Here is a 20,010-nt window from a genome sequence, read left to right on the forward strand (position 1 = left end):
CACTGACTCCAGAGGATGTTTTTTTAACAATCAGGTTGCACTGCCTCTCAGTGCACATAATTTATCAATAAATCACACAACAGGGCATGTAGTAAATTACTTTCTGATGGAGTGCATGGTCACACACACAGCCCTCTGGTTTAGGGAATAATTCAACCCTCATGGTCATCAGTTTCACTAGAAACCACCATTTACGGAGCACCTGGAAGCCAAGACCTATGCCAGGCCCCCATCCCATGAATGCTCTGAAGCACGGAGAGGTCAAGTGACTTAGTCAAGGTCACACAGTAGATTCGCTACAGTAAAACAGCCAGAAAAGCAGAATGGAAAGAGTGCATGCTTTGGAGTCAGACAGACCTGGGTGGCTGTGTGATCTTGAGTAGATCCCTTGACCTCTCTGGGCCTAAGTATCTGGGTATCTATGTAAAATGGGGCTAAATACACCTACCTCCTGAGGCTGCTGGGAGATTCAAACCCGGTTATGTCTACAGAGCTTCCTCTCACCGCCCCCACCCCTGCTAAATGGTTCTTGCAGTTGTTATTACTATCATACCTGGGGAAGAATCTCAAAGAGTGGGGGAACAGGGACGAGTCCTAGGGAGTCATCTCTCAGAATGACTCTAGCACTGGAGTCCCCACCTACTTCTTGCTGGTGGGAGGAAGCACAGGGCACCCCAACTGTCTCCTAAGACCCTCCCCATCCACACAGCCCGCCCACCCAAGTTACCTCCTGCCGCATGGCCTCCAAGCTGGCCTCGCCCTTCAGCAGCTTCTGTCGGAGGCCCAGGGCCTCCCGCCGGCCCTCCTTTTCCGCCCGCTCGCCCAGTGTCAGGCGGCCCTGAACCTCTACCAGCTCCCGGCCCAGCCTGCCGTTCTCACTGTCCAGCATCTTCATCTGTGAGAGAGAGCGGACACAGGGAGGACCTCGGACCCATTCTCAGCATCCACAGCCCCTTCTAGCCCAAGGTGTTGAGGGCCTTTTCAATTCCGCCCCAATACCTTGCCCAGCCCAGGCCCAGGGGGCACTCAGGACCCACTGCTCTAGGGATACAAACATTGAACACCACCTCAAATCCACTGGGAACCTACCCCAGATAACTTCACTGAGCTCCAGCCACGCCAGGCACCTGGGCACCAAGGATCTCCACTGACTGCCTCATCGTAACCACTCACCGTGGGGAGTGGTGGACCCCCATCAGAAGAGGAACTCTGGAGGGCAGGAAGCACAACTTCCTGGCCAACTTTCTCTCCAGGGATGCCTGACTTTTATGGAGTATTTACCACACATCCACCCCTGTTCTAAGCACTTCAATTGTATGAGCTCATTTCACCTTCGCATAACTCTATACGGGGCAGATGCTAACATTATCCTTATTTAACAGATGAGAAAACTGAAGCTCAGAGAAGAGAAGTGACTTGTCCAAAGTCACACAGCCCACAAGCAGCAGACTGGGAGTCAATCTCAGACAAGCAGAATGCAAAAGTATGTTCTAAGCCCCTATTTCCCCAGAGAACACAGATCATGCCGCAGCACCCAAAGCCCCCAGCAAGAGCCTGGCGCACAAATATGACTTCCTTTCAGGGACTCCCATGCTTTCCCGGAACTTCCACCCAACAGGAAGGGGCCTGAAGGGGCAGAGGGGGGCACTGGCGGGAGATGAAGAGAATCTGGTAGTCAGGCTCTGACAGCCCCGGGTGAGGCAGAGCCAAGGAGCCCAGTGGGGCTGTCATCTAGTTCTGCAAGTCTTCTGGGAAGGCCTGAGCCAAGGATGGCTTTTGTATTTTTAAATTGTTGGAAATGGCCCGTTTTTAAATGGCTGGAAGAAAATCAAAGAACAACAACATTTCCTACACGTGAAAAATGATATAAAACTCGAATTTCAGTGTCCATACACAAAGTCGGAATGGAACACATGCCCACGCATTTCTGTACCGTGGGGCTGCTTTCTCACTCTGTGGTTACGCCAACTGTGTGGACTGCAATGGCAGAATGCCAGAAATATCTACTGTGGGGCTCTGCAAAAAATGTTCACCCGCTCCTGATCCACCTCACTGGGTCTTCTTGTTCAAAGACTCCTCTGAGATTTGGACAAAGCTCCAGACCCTCTCCTGGGAGAAATGTGAATGACTACGTACACAAATGTACACACACACCCCCCCCAACGCACACACACTTTTGCACACAGTTTCAGGGGTTCTTAAGTTGGGAAGCTTTGTTAGAGGTCAAGGCCCTGGTTTTACAGATGCGGGGGCCCAGGCTCCACAAAAGGGGGTGCTCCTGGTCCAGCAGCCAGTGCCCAGGGAGGGTACCTGCCGCCGGAGCTCCTGCAGTTCCCTGCGGGCCTCCAGCCGAGAACGTTCCACCTCCTGCAGCCCAGCCCGCAGCTCCTCGGCCTCCTTGCCCACGGCCACCCGCGCCTCCGCGAGGAGCGCCAATTTCTGCTCCTTGTCCTCATTGGCAAGCTTCAGGCTGAAGTGGGGAGGAGGCAGAGGTCAGAGGCGGCCACAGGTCCCAGGAAGAGTACAGTGTGTGGATCTACACAGAGGCTGTTGCCCTAATCCTTCGAGTGGGTCTGGCCGGCTCGTGGCCTAGAGGTGCCCTGAGTGCTACTTGCCCACGTGGCCCCTACTATGAGCTATGCGGTGAAGGACTCGGGGCTGGTCCCCTCATGTTGCCCCACCTGATCCGTTCGCTCTCGGCCTTCTTCACGGCTGCCCGCAGCTCCTCGTTGGACCGCCGCAGGGCCTCGCGCTCCTGGACACCCTCGTTCAGGCTGCGCCGAAGCTCGCTGGCCTCCTGGCGCTGGGCCTCATGGCCGTCCTGACCCTCGCGCACCTTGCGCTGAACCTCCAGCAGCTCCCGCCGCAGCCCATCCCGGGCATCCTCCAGCAGGCGCAGCTGCGTCCGAAGCTCTTCTGCCTGGGAGGGTGGCAGGTTGTCATGGGACAGGGTACAGGCCCCACTCCAGCTGGGACTTGGCAGAAACCAGCCCACACCCACGTCCCTGGCCATAGGCACCTGCCCCCTCGCTCTGCAGCAACTCCGACCACACGTATGAGTTCTGATTTGGGGCAAAGCACACTGCAGTTAGTGGTGTCTGGGCCTGAAATAATCACCCACCGGGATCTTTCTATGGAGGGACCCCAAGAGGGCAGGGACCCCACCAGTGCCCTGAGTCCCGCATGTACACCACAAGGCCTCCGTAAATGCTATGGCCTCCCTTCTGCATTGGCTGTTCGTTTGTTCTCACATGCCGGGACAAATCTTACACTCTTCTGTACCCTAGCAGGCCGGGCCCTAGCAGCATTTAGTGGGCCGCCTGGAAAGGGTGCGGGGGACAGCTCACCTCGCGCGCGGAGGATTCCCGTTGCCTGTGCAGGTTTTGGGCCTGTTCTTGCAGCCTCTTGGCCTCCTGGGCGTGGGCAGCAGTAGCCTCCTCAAGCTGGGCCCGTAGGTCCCGCAGCTCGGACGTCAGGGCATTCACGGTGCTCTGGGACAGGCAGGCTCCTCAGACTTGGTGCCACCGCACCCCTCCCCCGGCCGTTCCCAGTGGGGCCAGCTCAGCTGTCCACCTTCAGCTCCAAACGTGGCCCTTCCTTTCCTGCTGCCCAGCCAGGCCCGTCTGCTGGTCCCCTGCTGCCCAGTGAATGCTGTCCCCGTAGCTGCTCTCGCTCTCAGGCTAGGATTCACCGGGCAGAGCTCTGCCACCTCCCTCTGACGGGGGCTCCCCAGGAAGGGCTGAAGCTGCCCCACAGCCCGGAGGCTTCCCCAGGGCAGAGCCATGCCCCCCACCCTTAGACAGGGCTGTGCCTCCCAGCTCAGATGGGGGCCCACCTGCATGGCCTGCCCTACCCGGTCCTGCTCCTGCCGGCTCTGAGCGTCTCTCTTCTGCCGTTCCATCTCTAGGGAGATGGCAGCCAGGCTGTGCTGTGTGCCCATCAACTTCTCTGACAGTGCTGTCTTCTCTGACTCCTTCAGGGACAGGGCCTGGGCAGAGGCAGGGAGAAAAGGGGTGTGGGGGCTTGGTTGGTCATGGGGGCAGGCTCGGGCCTTGCCCACCCCCTGCCCTGGGAAACGTGCCCACTGGGGGGCTCGGTACCTTGTCTGGGTCACCGCAGATGGACCCGGGGCAGCAGTGCAGACTCCCCCCTTCTATGGCCCCAGAAATGACTCACCCCCTCTGTAGCCCCAGAAAAGGGCACAAGAGCCGTAACAGTAAGTCTGGACATGGACACAACTTAGAAATCTCACTAACTTGGGGCGCCTGGGTGGCTCAACTGTTAAGCGTCTGCCTTCGGTTCAGGTCATGATCCCGGAGTCCTGGGATCGAGCCCGGCATCGGGCTCCCTGCTCAGTGGGAAGCCTGCTTCTTCCTCTCCCACTCCCCCTGCTTGTGTTCCTGCTCTCGCTAACTCTCTCTCTGTCAAATAAATAAATAAAATCTTTAAAAAAGAAAAAGAAAAAGAAAAAGAAAAAGAAATCTCACTAACTTGCCACAACAACCCTTGTCCTTCATTACTCCCCTTTTACAGATGAGGAAACGGACTCAAGAGGTGAAGTGAGTTGCTCAGGGGGCCACGGCTAATGAGGAGATGGACGCAGTCCAGCCTGACTCCATGACATTATGGGAAAGTCAGGAGTTAGCTCTCTTAAGGAGAGTCCGCTGATACATGTGGGCATCACGGGGACTGCTAAGAAGGCAGTCCTGGGGGCACCCTGGCCAGCTCGCAGTGGCAGGAGGGATGGCGGACTGTGGGTCCGCTTTCCTGGACCCGATGCTCATGGTGTCATGAATGCGATGCCGCTCGGTCAGTTCCCACCACACACCAGGCATGGCTCGCTGAACATGGGTCTCAGCAATGCTTCACACACGCCCCTTGGGCCCCCCTCATCCTGCAGGTGAGGACACTGAGACCCAGAGAGGGACTCCTAGCTGTTGGGTGGCTGAGCAGGGACCAGCCCCAGAACAGGGGCCCCTCAGGCAGCAGCAGAGGCCACACCAGGGCTCACGAACCTGCTGCTTCTCGCTCTCGGCCAGGAGGAGGCCCTCATCCCGCTCCTGCTGCAGCGCAGCGATCTCTTCACTCAGCTCTTCCTTCTCGGCCTCCAGCCGTGCCAGCAGCTCTTCCCGCTCCCGCTGTAGCTGACTCTGCAGCTGGGCCCGCGAGGCCTCCAGCTCCCGCCAGGCTGCCTCCTGCGGGCCAGGCCCGGGCACGAGTGACCCACGAGGTTGGGCCCCGGCGGCCCCTCACCTGCCTCCAGACAGCAAGAGACGCCTGTAGCCCAGACCCCGAGGGGCAGGTCAGCTGACCTGGTAACTACAAGGTGGGGTGAGTGATTGGGGCTGTGACAGGGACACGCCAGGGCTGTGCAAGCCCCAGGGAGTGGCAGCCGCCTGGCCCGGGGGTCAGAGAACATTTCCCGACGGAGAGACAGGCAGCAGTCAGCCAGGTCAAGAGAGAAAAGAAACAGAACCCCAGGCCCAGAGTCCAGCCCCAGAGATGGCCTGGAGGATAGAGAGAACCTGACGCACTGTATTTAAGGGCCCCGGAGCTTCGACTACCAGGGGACACGGTGAGCAAGGGAACCAAAGTCACAGGCAACAGCCAGGCCAGACCAGGCCCTGTGGGCTGTAGGGACGGCTCGGCCGATTCGCAGAACAGTCAGGGCATCAGAGAGCCTCAAGTCAGGGTTACAAGGAGTAAGCCCAATTTGGGACTAAGGAGTTGTTCAAAGCTATGGAAGAGGGATGGGGATAGGGGCTTGGGTAGAGAGGAGCTGGGTGGGCTGCGAGGGATGAAGGGGGCCTGGGGACGGCAAAATAGCTGGACAGAAGAGTACAGATTTGGGGACATGAAGAGCCCAAGTCAGAAGGTGCAGGAGGGGTTAGAGATGTCCGGGAGTTTGGCTCCCTGGGGGCGGGGGTAGGTGGGTAGGTAGAACCCACAGGGAAAGAAAGGCCTCCTCGGGGTCCCAGGCAGGTACCTGGCCCTACACTAGGCCTTAGCAACTTTGTGAAAAGTAGGCACAAGGGCTCCTTCTTCGAAGGCTTTGCTGCCACCTGCTGGAGAAGTGAGATACTATCTACCCAAATCCAAGAAGACTACATGGGGGACGTGGCCCTCCACTGGCCATAAAGGACAGCCTGAACCTCTGTCGGAGGCAGCCCTGCCCAACATGGGTGACTCGGGTGCCCTACCCTGAGGCCTGCTCTGGACTGTATCTCAGTGCCATAATAATAGTGGAGCACTTATGAAGTGCCAGTCATTATGCCAAACCCTTTATACAGATTATCTCACCTCATCCTCACAATACTCTATAGTATCATCATCCCCATTGTAACAGACGGGGAAATGAAGGCCCTTTAGGTAACCTAACCAGGACGTGGCCAAGATCAGGTCCAAAGCCAGGCACTGAAATTCTAGAACCAGTGTTCTTAGATAGCTCTGTTCTGTCTTCTAGTAACCTGGCTCTATGCCTTTCCAGAGTGGTCTTTCATATGCAGACAGCACTTCTTAGCAAATGAAAATGCTTTCCTACTATACGTTAGGTCAGCATTTCCCAAATGTGGCTGTGGATCCCCTGCATCAGGATCACCAGGGCTGAACCAGATTTGGGGCCTGGGAAACTGCACGTCTGATAAAGCATACCCAGTGGATTCTCTCAGCTGCCCTTAGGGGAACAGAGATGAAGTTCCATTTCACAGATTTGGAGACTGACGCGGAGTGAGAAGGATGAGTGCTCTGAGGTCAAAGAGGAGACACTGGCTCAGAGCCCTGCCTGCCCCAACCAGCTGCCCGAACCTTCTCTCGCTGGAGTTGTTGCAAATCCTCCTCGTGGGCCGCCCGCTGCTCCCGCAGAGAGGCCTGGGCCTCCCGCTCAGCCTGCACCAGCTTCTGGGCCATCAGCTCCTTGTCCAGAGCTGCCTTCTCCTCTGCAGTTGTCATCTGTTGCCGTAGGCCCGCCAGCTCCCCTGCACAGGAGGGACAGGAGGAGGGGACAGGCTTGGGTCAGAACCTCCCCATGGGCCAGCAGACTCAAAGCACATGAGCCATGTGGGCAAAATCCCAGAGGGGAGAGGGCCCACCTGGGACCTAGGCTGAGTTCCCTTGGAGAAGCTTCTTGCCCTCCCTACGCCTTTTTCCCCATCTACCACATGATTCCATTGGCCCTGTCCCCCTCCCTATCTAGCTGGAATGGCATCAAACGAATGCAATAACATGAGGAAGACCCCCTCAATGGGGAGGTTAGCAAAATATAACCACCCCCATTATGGATTGAGTGCTTACGAGGGGTCAGACTCTTGGCTGAGCACATGAGAGATCTGCTCTCACTGGAGCTTCAGGATAACACACAGATAGCTTACCTCGTGCCCAATCTACAAGGAAATGGACGCCCAGAGGAGACAGGTAATTCCCCAAAGCTGCACCGCTTTCCATAAAGCATCTCTTCTACTGACTGATTGCTATAAACATGCTCGGTGGGCCATCGGCACTAATGGATGTCACCATGGGGAAGTTGCACCCCACTGTAGACAATCTAAAAACTATCTCCTGGGTCGGAAGCCCGCCAGAGACTCTTTCAGCATTTCCCTTCCTGGTTCTGTCTGGCTCAGGTAGATGTGGACAGGAAAGTTAATTTTCACGGCCCAAGTAGATGCCTAGTCCACACTTATTGAGCAAGAGGAACCCCTGAGTTCAGACACTGGGCGGGGAACGTGGAGGGCAGCGGGGCTGGGAGTGTGGAGCTGAGAGTCCATGGCTCTGCAGAGAACTCAGACCTCTCTAAGTGCCCTGGTGACAAGAAACAGCCACCGCTGGCCGCCAGGCCCTGTGCCAAGGTCTTCACGTGCTTTTCTCGCCTCATCCTGGCAACAGCCTTAGACAGTGAGCGTTATAACCTCTGTCAGAGGAAGAACTGGTGGTCCAGAGAGGGAAGGGGCTTCCCCGAGAAAGCTCGGAGCTAAGTGGCAGCAGCAGGATCAGAACTCAGGCCAGCCAGACTCCAAAGCCAGTGCTCCCAACTTCCGGAGACCCCAGGACCCGACAGGTTACGTCCTGGGCTAGAGCCTGGCATTCCCCCCCGCCCAGCCCAGGCCCCCCCCCATACCAGTCAGGGCTTCCTTGGCCAGCAGCAGGGCCTGCCCGTCGGCTTCCAGTTGCTCTCGGCGGGCCTCGAGCTGCACCAGCTGCCGCTGCACCTCGAACAGGCTGCTCTCCAGGGCTTCCTTCTCCAGGCTGCAGCACACACGACCCCTGAGGCCTTGGGACTCAGCCTCCCGGGGTCCCAGGAAACTGTGACTCTCAGGGCGCGGCCAGCCGTGGGCCAAGTGCCAGCCTACCTGCTCAGCCAGGCACACGCTCCCTGGGGAAGCCGGGGCCCCAGCTAGGACATGCTGGCCAGCCTGGCTCCTAAGTAACTGCCCCGTGGACCAATGCCAGGTGTGGCTGGTCACAGTGTGGCCCCGGGCAGACCCCCCAGGGTGGGCTGGGCAGAGCCCAAGGGCCTTACCGTAAGCGAGAGGCCTCCTCCGACAGGGTCCGGCCTTCTCGCTCCGCTGCCGCCAGCTGCACCGTGAGGCCGGCCCGCTCCTTGGCCAGCGCCTCCTTCTCCCGGGCTGCCCGCTCCAGCGCCTCGGCCTGCCGCTGCGTCTCCCTCCGTGCCCGCTCCAGCTCCTGTTCCCTCCCGCTCAGCTGCCGGGACAGCTGGCCCCCGGCCCGGGCACTGTGAGCACCACTCCCCGAATCTCCCAGCTGCTCACCAAGCAGCACCCCAGCCCCGAGCCAGGCCGGCGGGAGACCTGGGGTCAAGCTCAGGTTCTGCCCGGACGTGCTATGCGTGCTTGGGGCAAATCACAGCCTCTCTGGGCCTGCAACGTACACAGGTACAAAAATAGGTATGCGTCCTCACGCAGTCTGCGGAGTAACTTTCTGGAGGAGCTGAATATACAAAACAGACTCGGAGTGGAGACCTGGAGCCCTGCTCCCTGAGCCCCACGGCCCATCCCCTAGAGTCCCTTCCCAGGAGCCTGGGCCCTCCAGCACAGACACTGTATAAAGGTCCCTGGATCCCTAAAGGCCTAAGGTGCCTTCCAGCTATGTTCTAAAAAGGCTAAGATTCCAATTCAAAAATTCTCTATCTGGGATCATATCGTGAATTTTTACTGTGTGGTGAGTCCTCCACCTACCAAGTGCTTACACGGTGTACTCTTCAGAACAATCCTTTGTGATAAGAACTCTTAGCCCCGTGTTACAGAGGGGGCAACTGAGGCATCGGGAGGTTGGGTAGCTTGCCCAAGGCTCCCAGCTAGCAAAGGGAGGGCTGGATTTAAACTCGAAATCAGGCTCCTAGGCTAGGAGTTAGGCCAGGACCGGATGCAGGGGGCTGGGGGCCTGAAAGCCCCTCCCACCTGCTCCCCACCCCCACCCCCGGGCCCAGACACCCACCTGGGTCAGCTGCTCCTGCAGCCGGCAGCGCTCCTGGCGCAGCGTGGGAAGCTGGTGCTCCAGGGCCTCCCGGGCCTGCTCTGCCACCCGCAGGGAGCCCTCCAGGCCCTGCTGCTCCACCTCCTGCTCCAGCCGCAGCTGCTCCAGCCGCTCCTGCTCCTCCCGCGCCAAGGAGGCCTCCTGTTCCACCTGCCGCTGCCGGCCCAGCAGCGCTGCCTTCTCCTCTTCCAGCTGTGGCGGCCAGGTGGAAGCAGAAGGAGCGGGTTGGCCCAGCCCCTCCACCTGCGGAAGGGGGCCCCACCCCTGACCAAGGATGCGCCCCCTCCTCTCCACCCAGCCACCCATCACAGCCAGCCCAGGGGAGGCCCCCTGGGGGTAAGGGTGGTCCCTCGGGCGTGTGGACACTGAGAAGGGGGCGGTAGAGAGGAGGGCCCGTGGAGCTTCTTTCTCTCGGACACAGATGGAGTCAGAACGGAACAACAGAGACAGAAAGAGGGGCAGCGGCCAGGACAGGTGCAGGGCTACAGGGGTACAGGGAGGTAAGCCCTGACGCAAGGGGTGGGGAATAAGGGGGGCGAGGCAGGGGGGCCCGCCGGCACCCGGAATACCTGTGCGACAAGGCGGTTCAGACCTAGCTTGTCCTGCGCTAGGCTCTCGTTGAGGGCGCTCAGCTTGGACAAGGAGTCCCGCAGAGAGGCCTCCTCTGCTCTCAGCTTGGTCACCGAGAGCTCGAGCTCCACGCGGCCGGCCTCCGCCTGCGGGGCCAGGGCGGCCAGGTAGGGGCAGAAGGGAGAGACAGAGAAAGAGGGGAGCCGGAGAGAGGCAGGAACAGACGCGCAGAGACACGGAGAAGGTGGAGAGATGGAGGCAGGAGCATGGGGAGAAAGGAGAGGCAGAGAGACGGGCCCCTCCGAGATGGTGGGGTGGGGGGCGAGAGAAGACACAACGTGAGACAGAAAACCAGTGCGGAAGGCCTGCTGCCTTCGAAGCTACTCAAAAGAAGCCGCACACGGCAGAGCTGTGCGGGAGCAGGTGAAGCCCAGCTTGTGCAGGGCAGGGGCAGGGTCAGAGGGTCCCGCGGAGTGGGGTCTGGGGAGGGGGGCACTGCTCGGGGCCCAGACTACAGGGGTGGGGCAGGCACCCGTCAAGGATGGCGCCCCCAGCTCTCACAATCCCCAGGACCAGAGAGGGGACAGGATGACCCGAACAAGAGCCACTGCCCCAGGAGCATCCGGAAAGCCAAGGACAGGACCTCTAATAGAGGTCAGTTCACTTATGGCTGGGGTCAGAGGTCAGCCTGTGGTCCAGGCAGAAGGGACGGAGGGTCAGAGACCAACCTGACGCAGGGGTCAGTCTGTGGCCAGAGGGAGAAGGCCTAGGGCCTAGGGGAGAGGTAGGTCTGTGGCTGTGCAGCGCCCGGGGTCCCACCTTGGTCAGCGCGTCAGCCACCTCGGCCTTCTCGGCCTGTAGCATGTCCTGCTGCAGCGTGGCACAGCTCAGGGCCTCCCTCACCTCCACCAGCTCCTTCGCCAGCCCTGAGCGCTTCACCTCCAGCCGCTCTAGCTGTCTGTGGCTGCGGGACACAGGGTGTGGGCCTGGCCTGAGACAGGAGCCCTGGAGGCCAGAGCCTCACTCACAAGAACAGCCAAGCCCTCCGTTTTGGGCTCTGTGACTCTGGGCCTCCGTTTTCACATCTGCAAAATGGGGTAACAGCTGCCTCACGAAGTTGTTATAAGGATACGTGACCTACTGAACATGAAGTGCTTAATACAGTGCCTGACGTACCTCCCCAACAGCTGCAGGAACATGACGATTACTCACTAGCACAGCGTACTAGACGCCACCGTAACTTACGCCTCAGACGAGAAAGTAGTGCAGCGGTTAAGAGGTTAACTCTGAAGGCAGAATGCCTGGGTTCAAATCCCGGCTCTTCTAACTAGCTGTGTGACCTTGGTCAAATTACACCACCCTTCTGTGCCTCAGTTTCACCATCCACAAAATGGGGATAGTGACAGGTCCTACATCACAGAGTTACCATGAGGGCTGAACAAGAGAATGTCAGTGCTTAAAATGGCGTTGGCACTTGGTAATATTATCATCAATACTATTACTGTGGCTTTCCATTTAAAAAATAATATGAATATTACTACTGTCATTTTAAGTTTTATCGTTGTCACCACCCACACTCCTACCTCATAGCAGTCCTTGATCCCAGGGGCGTGACTCTACCTCCCTGGTATCCTGAAATGGGGCTGGTTGGAAGACCCTACCTCAGAGCAGTGCCGTGAAGATTCTTCATGATGGTGGGAGGCGTGGGTCCTCCGTGGCCCCCAGGGCTACCGTCGGGAGCCCCCAGGTCCATTTCAGCGGCCGTGGCAGGGAGACCAGAAGCCACTCACCTGCGCTCCAGTTCCCGGCGAGTCTGCGCACAGTCCTGCACCCTGTCCTCCCGTTCCTCCTCCAGCTGGTCCCTCTGGCGCCTCAGCTCCTCGTGGGCCGCCTGCAGCTTCTCCCGCTCCTGCCGTAGCTCCTCGGCCTGCTGCTGGGCCGCCTGCAGGCTGCAGGCCAGGCCATCCTTCTCCCTGCAGGACGAGAGGAGGGGGCGCTGAAGGGGATGCTGGGGCTGCTCTCCCCAGGGAAGAAGGCCATGCTGCTGTCCTAACCAGAGCCACATCCTCCGACCTCTAAGGCACCTGCCTCCAGGGAGCCTTCCCTGCCTCCTCCCACGGGTGACTCACTTCCTCCACATCTCCCTGGAGCTGACTCTCCCTAGGGGAGGACACCCAGCTTTCCTTCTCCCCCAGCCCACCCGCTCGGAGGCCTAGTGGGATGGACGGAGGCCCTGGCATTATTTCCAACCACCCCACCAGGTCCATGAGGCCAGGCTAAGCTCCTGGGACACGCAGGAGATGCCCCTACAGCATCCCGAGCCCTCAATTCTGGAAGACAGAGCTGGGTGTGCCCAGATGCCACACTTCCTGCTGCACAGGCCAGCAGCACGTGGGAGCCGGCAGGGGAGGGAGGGGGCAGCAACTGGAGATTTTCAGAGTGCTGCCTTCTCCCCCAGTTCCAGCAGTCACAGCAAAGGGGGGAGGGGAGTGTGTCTGTCACCCCTCCTTCCGAGCCAGCTGGGGCTGATCGCTGGCATCGCCTCCACGGCCCCACCTCTTCACTCGAAGTGGCAGCCCGAATGTGTACTAGACGCCAAGGCCGGCAGGAAGTGAGAAAAACCATACAACACAACATTAAGTAAAAACAGCACAATGCATCGGGGTGCCTGGGCAGCTCAGTCAGTGAAGCGTCTACCTTCGGCTCAGGTCATGATCTCAGGGTCCTGGGATCAAGCCCCGCATCGGGCTCCCTGCTCAGCAGGAAACCTGCTTCTCCCTCTGCCTCTCCCCCTGCTCGCACTCGCTCTCTCTCTCAAATAGATAAATAAAATCTTTTTAAAAAAATAGCACAATGCAAAATAAGGCGTTCACTGTGTACACAACTACCCTTCTCCCAAGGCATGAGAAGCTCTGGTTTTGCTGTCAGAAGGACCTGAATTCCAATTCCTACCCCCACCCCGCCACCCTGCTGTGTCAGCTCGGCCAAGTGTCTCAAGCTCGGGCCAGTCCCAGCTCCGAACTGGGTGAGTTTGACGGGCAGACTAATTACGATAATGCCGTGGAGCACCTGGCACTGAGCCTGGCCCGCGGCAGGTGTCCGAGAAGCGTCTTCTGCCTCACTGTCAGCAAGCGCGACGGGAGGCAGAACCAGTGAGTTAACAGGGGCTAGGCTATGACAAGGTCCCGCCTTTTTATTTCCCCTTTGTTTTTCGAAGTTTTTATTCTGCGGTTACATTTATGAAGAGAAACAACAAACAACAACAACAACACAACAAAAATAGCCAGGCAGTTAAGAGTAGATAATCTCTTAGCACTGTCAGTAGAACTCTCTGAGACGAGAGAAATGCTCTACAGCTCTTTGTGGCTACCGAGCACTTAAAATGTGGCGAGGACAACTGAAGGACTGAACTTTTACTTTTTAAAATGATTCATTAGGGGCGCCTGGGTGGCTCAGTTGGTTAAGCATCTGCTTTCGGCTCAGGTCATGGTCCCAGGGTCCTGGGATCAAGCCCCGCATCGGGCTCCCTGCTTCTCCCTCCCCCTCTGCCTCCCGGCTTGTGCTCTCCCTCTCTCTCTGTCAAATAAATAAATAAAATCTTTAAAAAAAAACTGATTGATTTAAATATTTTATTTATGCATTTATTAGTGAGCACGAGCAGAGGGAGGGGCAAAGGGAAAAGCAGACTCCCCGTGAAGCAGGGAGCCCCACACGGGGCTCGATCCCAGGACCCCAGGATCATGACCTGAGCAGAAGGCAGATGTTTAACTGACTGAGCCACCCAGGCACCCGAATGATGCTTAATTAATCTAAATTTTAACAGACATACATGGCCAGTGATGACCGCATTAGTGCAATCCACATGCCTACAGGCTCGGGCTGGCATTAGATCCAGGCCCCCACCTCTGACCTCTCAGGCACCTGCTCAGAAGGTCGATCGTGCTCCGCAGACGCTGGGCCTCGCGCTGGGCATCCTCATGAGCCTGGGTGGCCCCGCTGGTCTCGTCCCGCAGACGCTGCAGCTGCTCCTCCAGGCTGCGGCGCTCACCCTCGCTGTCACTGAGCTGCTTCCGCAGGGCGCCCAGGAGGTCCTGGCTGGCCTCATAGCGCCCACGCATGTCCTGCGGCATGGGAACCACTGAGTCCAGAGGAGCCCCAGGAAGCTCCCAGAGCGCCCCCTACTCTCTGCTCATTCCAGGGAGGTACACCAGCCTACTCAGCAGCCTAGGCCCGGGGCAGGAGAGGGGGGCTAAGGCCACCAGACTAGGTTTCCACTCCCATTCACTGTGCCCCTACCGCCCTTCTGAGCGCTCTGCCAGGGCTCGGAGCCTCCACGTCCTTGGCCACTCCGACCTAAGCCCCAGATAAACCACCAAGCACACTCTGTCCTCTCGTGGATTCTGACTATCCCAGGGCTCCCAGGCTCCTCCCCTTTGCATCCGGGTTCTGACTCTCCTCCAGACCCCTCGCTGCCCCTAGTTCCCCAGCTTCTCATCCTAGATTGATTCTTCCCCCCAGGCCTTTTCCCGGCGGTCCTGGCTCTGTCTGTCCCGCAATCTCCTCACTTTCTGTACCAGGATTTTAGCTCCGCCCCAGGCTCCTCCAGCCCCAGGCTCCGCCGCCAGCTGCCCAAGCACCTCCCACTCTGGGCTCAGATCTGCCTCCTCGCTCTCAGCCACTTCCATGGGTCCTGACTCAGTTGCTCTTTCTCAGGGCTCTGGCCCGCTCCGAAATGGCTCACGCCCGGGCTCCTCCCTCGGAACCCGGGCTCCTCCCCCGGAACCCGGGCTCCACCCCCACGCCACAGGCCCCGCCCCGAGGGGCCCAAAGCGGCTCGCCGGAACTCTGGCGCCGCCCTGGAGGGCGCTGGGGCCCCTCCTACCTGGACCTGCAGCTGGCGCCTGTGCAGGGCCGAGTGGATCAGGGCGAGCGTGGAGGAGTCGGAGCAGGCGGGGGATGGGCCTCGGCGCGGGGATCGGCCGCGGCCGGGCGAGGAGCGCCGCGGCGGGGAGGGGGTCCGGGGGCCCGAGAGCCCCCGCAGGCTGCCGTCCGATGCGTCCGCCGTGCGCTCGGAGCCGCTTAGCTGGACACCGCTCTCCATGTCCGACAGGACGGCCTGAGGTGGGGTGGGGAGGCCACTGAGGAGGGGGCCGCGGGTCAGCTGGGCCACGAAGCCCAGGCGAGGCAGTGGGGTCGCGGGGGCCACGTGTCCGGCTTCCTCGCCCACTCCGCAGCACATTCTAAGCTCCCTTCCTACAGGTCTTCCCCATGATTCCGCCTCCCCGGGCTCACAGCCCTCAGCACGCCGGCCGGGGAAGTCTCCCATGTATTACCAAGACAGGATTGGGCGGTTCTCACAGATGGGCCCGGAACGGGCAGCCTCCCCTCTCAGACCGGGGCTCCCCTCCGGGCAGAGGTCAGGCTCAGCTAGTAGGGGTGTCCAACAGCAGCAGCCTGGGTCCCCAGGGCCCCCACCCACTTGCAGAGGGGTGGTGCTCCCAGCCTGCCTGGCCCCGCCCTGCGCAGGGCTCCCTCCCACCTCACACCTGTGCCAGGTCCCTCAGGGTCTGCTGCAGCCCCTCTCCGTCCTCTGTCTCCAGGGCCGCCTGCTCCTGGAGCCGCAGGGATTCCTGGAGCGATGTTGGGGAGACAAAGAGACGGTGGTCAGGGTCTCCGCCCCAGCGGGAAACTCCACCTTCACCTCCCTCCCTGGGGGCCCTGCCCATCGGGTGGCCTCTAAAGCCATGCCCAGAGGCCTGCCCCTTGGCAGACCCCATAGCAGCCCCAGTGCCCTCACGGAACAGACCAGGCCCAGAGAAGTGCAGTGTCACTACATAGGTCACCCAGACTATTGGAGGAGAGCCACAGAACCCAGGCCAGGGCCCACACGGAAGGATGACCAACCCCAGCAGCACCCTGAAGGGTGTCCCTCTCAAGGGGCAGGCAACTGAGCTCCAAGAGAAGGAGCCCTGGGCTAGCAGGGCACAGGCATCTGTCCAAGCCCCAGCTTATTGGCTCTGAGACTCTGGACAAGTATTTCCCCTTGGGCCTCAGCTTCCTCATCTGTGTAATGGGAATCATGCTACAGGGCTGCTGAGAGGAATGAAATAGGATAAAGGAGGTGAACGTACTTACCACTAAGCCTGGCACACACGAGGTGCTCACACTAAGCCTGGCACACACTAGGTGCTTAATGAATGAGGGCTGAAACTGAGTCTACATGGGATGCTAAGGGTGGCCCAAGCAAACACGGCCCTCATCCACGGATCTGCTCTGACTCCCGATCCCGCCCTCCACATCGCAGGGGCAGCCGCATCTCACCAGGGCCTCAAGCTTCTCGGTCAGGGCCTTGTTGACCCGATCCTTCTCCAGATTCTGGTTCTGAAGGCGCTCCACTGTCAGGGCCAGCTCTGTTACTCTGGAGGAAGGGCAGTAACAGAGGTGAAGGGGAGCACCCCCATCTTCTCCTCAAACCCACCAGCTGTGTCCTTCATGCTTTCCCAAGCCTCAGGGAGGGACCCTAGCATCCACGTCCCTGGCTGTGTGACCTTGAGCAAGTCCCTCCTCTCTGGACCTCAGACTGCTCATCTGTAAAAGGAGAATGAGGTTGCCACTTGCTTTACCTCATGGGAAGGCACTCTGGGACTCATCCAGGTCTCAGGAGCTAGGAGCATAAGCTCTAGCATCAGCGGGTTAAACTGCTCATTAATGTGCCCTGGATAAGAGGCTTCCGAACCTCAGTCTCCCCCCCCCTCTGTCACACAGGGTGTCGAGGCAGACTGGCTGAGCTCACACAGCAGGGAAGGGCCCATCCCCAGTGAACAGACACTCGTTCCTCCCTGCATCCCCAGATGCGCACTCTACAGGGAAGCCTGCTTCCTGTGCTGCCTACCAGGCACCCACCTGGCACTGAGATTGGCCTTGTCCACGTTGCTCTGCACCTGCAGCTGGGTCAGGTCCTTCTCCTGGAGCACCCTGTCCCGCAGCTCCTCCTCCAGCAGTGCCTGCTTCTCCAGGGCCGCCTCGGCCCGGCTCTCAGCCAGCCGCAGGCTGGTGCTCAGCCCCAGGTTTGCCTCCTGGATGGCTCTTGAGGTCCGGGCCAGCTCCCCTCCCAAGTGCAGCAGGTCCCTGGTGGAGAGAGCACAGGATAGGCATGGGATGGGGGCAGGCTCCCAAGTATAAATTAAAACTATCCCAGGATGCTATAGTGGGATGTCACTATCAGATTGGCAAAAAAAGAGAAAAGTCACATAACACACACTGTAGGTGAGACCATGGGGAAACAGGCCCTCCCCGACACGGGTGGCATGAGGGTAAGTGCGTGTAACCACAAGAGCACAAGCAGGGGGAGGGGCAAAGGGAGAGGGAGATGCAGGCTCCCCACTGAGCAGGAAGCCCAATGCGGGGCTCCATCCCAGGACCCCGGGATCATGACCTGAGCTGAAGGCAGATGCTTAACCAACTGAGCCACCCAGGCGCCCCAAAAGAGGGCTACTATTACATAAATGTGGTATATCCATTCAATGGAATACTCTATAGCCAAGAAAAATGGGGAAGCTGTTCAGAGTTTGATATGGAGCTACCTCCCAGTTCTAACTATTAGGTGAAGACAGCATCTTCAAGAAGAACACAAAGACGAAATTCCACCAAGAGTATGGAGCAAAGGGGATGGGGGAGGGAGAGAAAGAAAGAGACACAGAGAGAGTGTGTGTGTGTGTGTGTGTGTCATCTGCTGTATTTGCTTGTATAAAATAAGCCTGGAAGGTCATGTAGGAAACTGGTTATACCACTTGCCTCAAGAGGGGAGGGAAGCGTCTGGGCCAGAAATGGGGAGGGGGGAGACTTATCACTCTACACCCTTTTGAAATTTGAACCGTGTGAATATGTGAGTTATTCAAAGTAAAACGTTAAATTTTTAATTTTTTTAAAGATTTATTGATTTATTTGAGAGAGGGAGAGAGTTGGGGGAGGGGCAGAGAGAATCCCAAGCAGACTCCACACCAAGCATGGAGCCCAACACGGGGTTTGATCTCACAACCCTGAGATCATGACCTGAGCCAAAACCAAGAGCTGGACGCTTAACTGAGCCACCCAGGGGCCCCATACCTCAATGAAGCTTTAAAAAAATTAATCTTAAAATGAAAATAAGTAAAGGAGTACCTGAAGCCCAAACCTGAATCTGATCAAGAATTAAATCCGGGGGCGCCTGGGTGGCTCAGTTGGTTAAGCATCTGCCTTCGGCTCAGGTCATGATCTTCGGGTCCTGGGATCAAGCCCTGCACTGGGCTCCCTGCTCAGCAGGGAGCCTGCTTCTCCCTCTCCCTCTGCTCCTCCTCCCTGCTCGTGCTCTCTCTCGTTATCTCTCTCTCTCTCAAATAAATAAATAAAATCTTTAAAAAAAAATTAAATCTAACATCCAATTTACAGGAAATACAGGGGACAAAGGTGTTAAACACCACCTCAGAGTCCAGACTGTGGGAATCTCTTAGGACAACAGTCTCAGTTTCCTTTTTTAAAATTATTTATTTATTTATTTATTTGAGAGGGTGAGAGAGAGCGAGCAAGCAAGCACAAGAGCAGAAAGAGGGAGAAGCAGACTCCCCGCCGAGCAGGGAGGACAACATGGGGCTGGATCCCAGGACGGCAGGATCATGACCTGAGCCAAAGGCAGACGCCTAACTGACTGAGCCACCCAGGCGCCCCCAACTGTCCCAGTTTCCTAAACAAATAAATGAAAAGACTTAAAACACAAGTCAGCCAATTACATTTGGTGAGCATCTATGGGTCCTAATTCAAATAAATTATAAAGACAAGAAGGGACCCATCTGTGACACTGATCAGTCAACTGGAAATCTGGATACTGAATATCCAATGACTTTTTTTTTTTAAACAAAGTTTTAATGCAGAAGAAGAAAGGAATTGATCTGCCTGCTTCAGCTCTCCCCACAGCCTCATCTGCTCAAAGATCAAGCAGGACCACGTTCCCCTGATGATGTGGGCCTTTGAGGCTCTCCCAGCCTGACTGCCCTTCCCCTGCCTTTTGCTTCAGCCCCACTGACTACCATGTCCTCCTACCTCCAAGCCTTTGCTCCCACTTTTCACTCTGCCTGGAGCACCCCTGGCTCTGCTGGTTAAAATCTTACCCAGCCCTTGAGGTCAGTGTGCACATTCCACCTCCTCTATGAAGTGTTTCTCTGACCTCCCCAACCCTCCCATCCTTCTGAGAATCTGGGATATTCTCTGTTCTGTTTCCACGTCACTCACCACTCACTTCCTCAGTCTAGAATTTTGGGAGTCCATATCTTTTCATCCCTAGAGCTTGTGAGGTCCTGTAGAAGAAGCTGAATATTCTAGTGGATTAAAAGCAGGAGCTATAAATCCTGACTCGGCCACTTAGTTACTGCTGTGTGACCTTGGGAAGGTCACTCTGCCTCTCTGAGCCTCAGTGCCCTCATCTGTAAAAGGGGGATTATTATAGTTCCTACCTCACAGGGACACTGTAGATATCAGAAGAAATAAAATGGCCAAAGAGCCTAGCTCAGAGTAAACACCTAGTAAATGCTGACTGCCATGATGGTGGTAGGAGTTCATTATTACTAGTTGTTTCTGCATCTCCACAGAGCCTGGCACACAGTAGGTGTGTTGGGTTGTACTGAAGTTACAACTGAGTTGAGTTGAATTCAACTTAAAAAGCGGGGCTATCTCCCAGCTGCTGCGGCGTCTCCCCAGGCCGTCCCTCCGCCAGCCGGGCCTCACTCACCTCTGGGTGGACATCTTCACCTCGCTGACCAGCCGACGGACCCCCACAACCTGCCTCCAGAGGAGGAGCAGGCGGCTGTGCTCGTTGCTGAAGTAGGTGTTGAAGGACTGGAGGGAAGGCGGGCTGAGTGAGGGCCGGCCCCGCCCCCGCCCCGCCCCCTCCCAGCCCCGCCTCCTCCCCCAACGCCGACGGGA

At 58.0% G+C, this 20,010-nt stretch overlaps 1 protein-coding gene across 7 annotated transcripts in view; it reads right to left on the reverse strand.

The window, feature by feature from the left end:
* The window catches only part of CROCC (ciliary rootlet coiled-coil, rootletin), a 40,890-nt gene that overhangs the window by 12,573 nt on the left and 8,307 nt on the right, over positions 1-20,010 (reverse strand). For 4 of the 7 annotated variants that reach the window (XM_035019681.1, XM_035019678.1, XM_035019680.1 and 1 more), the window contains 19 exons: positions 19,817-19,923; positions 16,960-17,184; positions 16,378-16,474; positions 15,603-15,686; positions 14,939-15,172; positions 13,978-14,177; positions 11,847-12,029; positions 10,876-11,020; positions 10,056-10,202; positions 9,448-9,678; positions 8,513-8,706; positions 8,111-8,238; positions 6,805-6,974; positions 5,016-5,195; positions 3,836-3,988; positions 3,348-3,491; positions 2,682-2,920; positions 2,311-2,470; positions 728-895 (listed from right to left, as the gene is read on the reverse strand). In XM_035019681.1, coding sequence (XP_034875572.1) covers positions 728-895; positions 2,311-2,470; positions 2,682-2,920; positions 3,348-3,491; positions 3,836-3,988; positions 5,016-5,195; positions 6,805-6,974; positions 8,111-8,238; positions 8,513-8,706; positions 9,448-9,678; positions 10,056-10,202; positions 10,876-11,020; positions 11,847-12,029; positions 13,978-14,177; positions 14,939-15,172; positions 15,603-15,686; positions 16,378-16,474; positions 16,960-17,184; positions 19,817-19,923 — 3,189 coding nt within the window. The remainder of the gene's footprint in view (positions 1-727; positions 896-2,310; positions 2,471-2,681; positions 2,921-3,347; positions 3,492-3,835; positions 3,989-5,015; positions 5,196-6,804; positions 6,975-8,110; positions 8,239-8,512; positions 8,707-9,447; positions 9,679-10,055; positions 10,203-10,875; positions 11,021-11,846; positions 12,030-13,977; positions 14,178-14,938; positions 15,173-15,602; positions 15,687-16,377; positions 16,475-16,959; positions 17,185-19,816; positions 19,924-20,010) is intronic. The other 3 variants (XM_035019683.1, XM_035019682.1, XM_035019677.1) reach the window with 1 other exon arrangement.

Source organism: Mirounga leonina, unplaced genomic scaffold (assembly GCF_011800145.1).
Source record: "Mirounga leonina isolate KUSES-001 unplaced genomic scaffold, KU_Mleo_1.0 Mir_173, whole genome shotgun sequence".
Lineage (NCBI taxonomy): Eukaryota > Metazoa > Chordata > Mammalia > Carnivora > Phocidae > Mirounga > Mirounga leonina.